Raw genomic sequence first — 6301 nt, forward strand, 5'->3', positions numbered from 1 at the left:
CTTCTACTCGTGTTTCCATCACCGTCGTCCTGCCCAGTATCTTCGTATGGGCCTAGAGGAGGGTGATGGTTCTAAACTAAAAGAGGGAGGTTCAGGCTGGACGTGAGGAAGAAACGTTTTCACAGTGAGGGTGGTAACAGCACAGGTTGCCCTAGGAGGTAGTGGAGACGTCCAAGGCTGGGCTGGACGTGGCTCTGATCCAGTTAAAGATGTCCCTGCTCACTGCAGGACGGGATGAGCTTTGAAGGTCCCTTCCATCCCAAACCATTCTATGGCTGCAGGACTATGGGTACGGAGCCCGGTGCCCACATCACCTTCCAGCTTCCTATGACCTGCACCTCCTGCCCACATCCAGCCTCGTGTGCCTCCAGCTCCTGGCTCCCTCCAGCAACGCAAGAGGCTGCAGGGAGCCCATGGAGGAAGCACTGAGCACATCACCATTGCACACCGGCCCTCGGGGTGATGAAACCAGCCCTGCTCCTCTTGCCGTTTCCTTTCCAGGTGTTGCAAGAGGCTCGTCTCGGGCGTCTCCGCAGGGCACATCGCCCCCGGACACCAAGCTCAGGATTAAACAGACGGAGGAGGGCAAGGAACCATGTTCCAGGCCACGGGACCCCCCAGCTCCCCCCCAGCTCATGTACGTAGGGGTTTGCATGGGGTTTGGCCTGCGGGGGTGCTGTGGATAGAAGCTCTATTCCGGATGTTTTAGGGTGATCAAAGGCACAGCCGCTGCTTCTCGCCCCCCCCAGGACGGGGGGCAGGAATGTTCCAGCAGAAGGTGCTGTTTGCTGAGCCCATCCCCTTGCTCCTCACCCTGCTCCCTTGTTCTCTGTTTGTTTGTGTTTCCATGGCTTTCCAAGAGCACAATTGGGAGCACGGGAGGCTGCTCGGGCTTGGGGATGGAAACCAGACGGGCTCCAGAACGCGTCCTGCTGGGACAGGATACGGCCCTTTCCCCGCGGGAGCACACAGCAGATATTAAGCAGATAGCGCTGCCTGCTCGGAGCCAGGAGGCTGCCCAGAAGTGATGAGCAGCAGTGGATCGCTGGAGCCTTGGGAACGGATGTGTCCAGCTCCAACGAGGCAGCGCTTTCCTTAGCTCGGGAAGCGGCGCATGAAACCCCAACCCCAGGAGAGCACCTGCGGCTGCCTTCCCAGTGCCAAGGGATGCAACCGGTTTTACACGGCCCGAGTGTCCCCGCTGCCCGTGTCCCCCTTGTTGACTTTGGCTCATCCTTCCTCGAGGGAAGGAGAGGGAAACCAGCATCCCTGACCTCAGTCAATGGGAGCAGCTGGGAAACGTCTGAGGAGGCAGCGCAGGGAAGTGAGAGCTTCCTGCGCCTCCACACCAGCGATTCCCAAAATACAGAGGAGAAACAGCGGGGAAGGACGAAGCAGGAGGGAAAATCAGCCTGGGGCCAAGCAGAGCGAGAGGAAGGAGCAGGAGGCAGCGGGGCGATGCTCTGGGATGGGAACAAACAGCGCAGAGTGGTTCCTGGGCGGTCCTTGCTGGAAGTGGGTTTGCCTCTTTGCTCCTGTTTGACAGAAGGGAGCATCACCACCAGCACAAAGGCAGCTTCAATGCGTGCCACGGTTGGCAGGGACCCAGTGGGTGCACAAACAGCTTGGGAGGGTGCAGGAGTGTGGGGAAAGTGAAGGGCAGGGGCAGGGGTGATTTGGGACGAGCTGCTGCAGATGGGAGAACGTGCACTGAGGGCATCTCAGCCCTTGGAGCTCTGCCCTACTGCTCCTCCATCCATGCCCCCCATCCCTCCTGCATCCACCATGGACATGGATGGATGCAAGGGCCTGCAGGGACTCCAGGGCCTTTTCCATCTCAGCCGTGGTGCAGGATGTCCCGTGGTGATGGGCTGATAACGGGGCTCAGAAACAACACAGCTGCTGAGGGGAACCAGCACAAGAGCTCCCTGAGAGCGAGGGGCGGCCCAGCTGGGCATGAGGACGGCATGGCCTTGGCAACTGAATCCAGAGACAGCCACCATGCAGGGACAGCCAGGTCCTGCCTGTCCCCATCCTCTGCTGCTCCTCCTCCAGCACAGCTCAGCGCCAGGCTTCTCAGTGCTGGCTTTCATCCTGATTCTCTTCTCCTTCCCTTGGCAGGAGGCAAAGAACAGCTCAGGAGGCAGCACCGTGCAGCGCTCCAAGGTACCTGCGATTACCGCATCCTCCACTGCAAGGAGGGAAGGACCAAACCCCATCCTATCATTCAGCAGCGGTGCAGCACAGGGAGGGTGATGGGAGATGGGGATGCCTCACACAGAACGGTAGAATGGTTTGGGATGGAAGGGACCTTCAGTTCATTCGGTTCCACCCCCTGCCACGGGCAGGGACCCTTCCACTAGAGCAGCTTGCTCCAAGCCCCTGTGTCCAACCTGGCCTTGAACACTGCCAGGGATGGGGCAGCCACAGCTTCTCTGGGCACCCTGTGCCAGCGCCTCAGCACCCTCACAGGGAAGAGCTTCTGCCTAAGAGCTCATCTCAGTCTCCCCTCTGGCAGGTTAAAGCCATTCCCCTTGGCCTGTCCCTACATCCCTTGTCCCAAGCCCCTCTCCAGGTTTCCTGCAGTCCCTTCAGGCACTGGAGCTGCTCTAAGGACTCCCCTTCAGGAGCCTTCTCTTCTCCAGGCTGAACAAGCCCAATACCTCACCCAATGGCAGTGTGGATATCAAGGAAGAGGCTGTGGGGGAAGCCAGGCACAGGATACCCCAAATTCCTTCCTCATCCTCTCTCCCTTCGCTCTCCCCTCCGCAGTCCTTCAGCCTGAAGGCACAAGTGAAGGAGATGTGCACTGCCTGCCAGAAAACCGTGTACCCCATGGAGCGGCTCGTGGCCGATAAGTTCGTCTTCCACAACGCCTGCTTCTGCTGCAAGCACTGCCACACCAAGCTCAGGTGAGCCTGAGCGGGATGCGGCCATGGTGCTTGCTGTTGGAGGGGTGGATGGATGGCAATGGGGTACCCATGGATGGGGGAGGCCTCTCCAAACAGTCCACCCATCACGTTCATGTGATCCCCAACACATTCATCACAGCAAAAACCAGGGCTTATGTGCCCAACTGGTCCCAAGTCCCAGCTGGACCATAGGATGGTTTGTGTTGGAAGGGACCTTAAAGCTCATCCAGTTCCAACCTCCTGGCACAGGCAGGGACACCTTCCACCACACCAGGCTGATCCCAGCCCTACATCCCCTGTCCATAGCCCCTCTCCAGGTTTCTTGCAGCCCCCTTAGGCACTGGAGCTGCTCTAAGGTCTCCCCAGTCCCAGCTAACCCTGCTCTCCTTCCCCAGCCTGGGCAGCTACGCGGCGCTCCACGGCGAATTCTACTGCAAGCCCCACTTCCAGCAGCTCTTCAAGAGTAAAGGCAACTACGACGAGGGCTTCGGGCGCAAGCAGCACAAGGAGCTGTGGGTGCACAAGGAGGTGGAGAGTGGGACCAAGTCGGCGTGAGCGGGGCCTGCTCAGCCCTCCCTGGAGCACCGGAACGGTGCCGAGCCGGGCGCTAACTGAGCTGATGTAAAGCAAAGGGGACCCAAGGGTGGTGAGGGTGGGAGGCAGCACAGCCCTCTTGGAGGATGTATAGAGGGGTCCTATAGGCCACAGGGGCAGAGGTGACCAGGGGACAGCCTCCAAGCCCCAACTCTGGAGACTAGAGCGGATGCCCAGCCCTGCACAGGCATTTCAGGTTTGCCACCATGGATAAAGAGATGATCTTGGAGGGGCCTTAACCCATCCTCTAAGTCAGAGCAGAGCTCCCAGCTCCTGCCACACCAATCCTGCCTTGCTGGGGCTCTGGCTAAGGAGGGTCCTTGGTTTACATCAGCTCAGTTCAGCTGGGAATGTTCAGCCTTAAGGATGTTGCCCTGCGACTGTTTCTCTCTCCGTCCTTTTTTATCTCCTGCGCCAGGCGCTCTCTTATTTTTGTAATACAAGGTTTCTGAGCCTGCTCTGCCTTGTCCTGTGTTCCGGGGGCTGGGGAGCTGGGAACAGTGCTGCGGGCTGCCTCTTACTGCCCCGGGACTGGGGACAGAGCCTCTGTCCATGCGGGATCAACAGGTATTCCTGGGTACGTGTGTGCAGTGTGAGGATGGAGGCAGAGCGGTCCTTTGGGGATGAAGTCTGGTTTCAACCTGCACAGCAGCTTCCACATGGAGCCCGGACCACTCCCAAAGGGAATTCTCCATCCCATGAACTAGATCCACCCCTCTGCCCTGCACACATTTTGTGGCTCTCTCCCAATATCAATATCAATGGGCCCAGCCTCTGCAAGCAGACACTGCCTCCATTCCCTCTGGGCTGACTGGTGCAAGATGAGCTCTGGTCTGGATGAAGCCCGTCCCTCTGGACCGTCTCCAACAGGTCTGTATTTACCGCCTTCCTCCACACGATGTGTAAGCCTTGCCTGGGGGAGCAGGCATTCAAGGAACCCCTCATCTTTCACATGCTACAAGAATCGGGCTTTTCAGAGCCCCCAGAGCCTTCGGCATCACAGCAAGAGCCTCTATTCCTTCACCAGCCGATAACATCAGCTCCCACTGATGGAGAGAATCCAGAACCAGCCACAAAACCAGGAGCAAAGAGAGAACCGGCTGGATACGGATGGTCCAGAGGAGCCCAGGAGGAACTGAGGGTACACAGAGACATTCTTAACCCAGGCCACAAGTCCCCTGGGGCTCAGAGACTCATTGGGTGACCCCAGGAGCCCCATGTCCCTCATGGTGGATAAATTTCATCTCCTTTAAGAGGCCAGGACCGTGAGCCCAGCAGGGACCGCACACACAGAGCCTGGCAAGGCTCCCTGAGCTCCAGCCTCACCAAGAGCTTTGGCTGTCCCCGTGGTGCAGGTGCTGCTCCTCACATCAAGGCGCAGCTGACACGGTGACAGACGCTGCTTCCTGCCCATCACCGCATCACTGCTGGGATGAACCAGGACCCGCTGCTCGGTGGTGCTGGGCGCGTTGCGGCCTCTTCCTGCCGAAGGTTGCCCTAGAAAACGAAAGCAGGCTCCTGGGTTTCGCTTCCTGTTCCTTGCTGGCCTCACTTCCCCATCCCTCGCCTCGCCTGCCTGCTGCTCTTGCCTGCAGAGCGGGGCCCCCAGGTCCAGGGCGGGTTGAACTGCACCAGGGCACTTTGGGGGGGGGACAAAACCTTCTTTAAGCAAGAACAACAACAAGGGTCTGGTTCAGTCCTTTCCTCCCCAGCATTCGGAACTGTGTCTAGAGACAGTAGCACTCTAGTACTACTAGTGCTAGTAGTGCACTAGTACATCTCTAGGGCTGCCAGAGCTAGTAGTGCATTAGTACATCCCTAGAGCTGCTAGAGCTAGTAGTACATTACAACATCCCTAGAGCTGCTAGAGCTAGTAGTGCATTAGCACATCTGTAGAGCTGCTAGAGCTGGTAGTACATTACAACATCCCTACAGCTGCCAGAGCTAGTAGTGCATTAGCACATTCCCTAGAGCTGCTAGAGCTAGTAGTGCATTAGCACATCCCTAGAGCTGCTAGAGCTAGTAGTGCATTAGCACATCCCTAGAGCTGCTAGAGCTAGTAGTGCATTAGTACATCTGTAGAGCTGCTAGAGGTAGTAGTACATTACAACATCCCTACAGCTGCTAGAGCTAGTAGTGCATTAGTACATCTGTAGAGCTGCTAGAGCTAGTAGTACATTAGTACATTCCTAGAGCTGCTAGAGCTAGTAGTGCATTAGCACATCTGTAGAGCTGCTAGAGCTAGTAGTACACTAGTACATCCATAGTACTACTAGTGCTAGTAGTACACTAGTACATCTTAGAGCTGCTAGAACTAGTAGTACACTAGTACATCTCTAGAGCTGCTAGAGCTAGTAGTACATTAGTACATCCCTAGTGCTGCTAGAGCTAGTAGTGCATTAGTACATCCCTAGAGCTGCTAGAGCTAGTAGTACATTACAACATCCCTAGAGCTGCTAGAGCTAGTAGTGCATTAGCACATCTGTAGAGCTGCTAGAGCTGGTAGTACATTACAACATCCCTACAGCTGCCAGAGCTAGTAGTGCATTAGCACATTCCCTAGAGCTGCTAGAGCTAGTAGTGCATTAGCACATCCCTAGAGCTGCTAGAGCTAGTAGTGCATTAGCACATCCCTAGAGCTGCTAGAGCTAGTAGTGCATTAGTACATCTGTAGAGCTGCTAGAGGTAGTAGTACATTACAACATCCCTACAGCTGCTAGAGCTAGTAGTGCATTAGTACATCTGTAGAGCTGCTAGAGCTAGTAGTACATTAGTACATTCCTAGAGCTGCTAGA

At 56.6% G+C, this 6301-nt stretch overlaps 1 protein-coding gene across 1 annotated transcript; it reads left to right on the top strand.

Moving 5' to 3' along the window:
* The first annotated feature begins 545 nt into the window (after positions 1 to 545).
* LIMD2 (LIM domain containing 2) lies at positions 546 to 3580 on the top strand. The gene is made up of 4 exons (XM_057422004.1): positions 546 to 637; positions 2122 to 2166; positions 2773 to 2912; positions 3308 to 3580. The coding sequence occupies exons 1-4, from the start codon at positions 596 to 598 to the stop codon at positions 3465 to 3467; spliced, it is 387 nt and encodes a 128-aa protein (XP_057277987.1). The 5' UTR covers positions 546 to 595; the 3' UTR covers positions 3468 to 3580.
* Positions 3581 to 6301: the final 2721 nt, after the last annotated feature.

The sequence above is a fragment of the Pezoporus wallicus genome, unplaced genomic scaffold (assembly GCF_028554395.1).
Source record: "Pezoporus wallicus isolate ANWC-B61680 ecotype Strahan unplaced genomic scaffold, APGP_CSIRO_Pwel_v1 contig_8488, whole genome shotgun sequence".
Taxonomy (NCBI): Eukaryota; Metazoa; Chordata; class Aves; order Psittaciformes; family Psittacidae; genus Pezoporus; species Pezoporus wallicus.

Excerpts from the sequence above, each read along its gene's own strand:
- LIMD2 (XM_057422004.1), top strand. The coding sequence starts at position 596 with ATGTTCCAGGCCACGGGACCCCCCAGCTCCCCCCCAGCTCAT. Across the intron at positions 638-2,121 it reads CCAGCTCCCCCCCAGCTCAT|GAGGCAAAGAACAGCTCAGG; the intron begins GTACGTAGGGGT and ends TTCCCTTGGCAG. Across the intron at positions 2,167-2,772 it reads GCACCGTGCAGCGCTCCAAG|TCCTTCAGCCTGAAGGCACA; the intron begins GTACCTGCGATT and ends TCCCCTCCGCAG.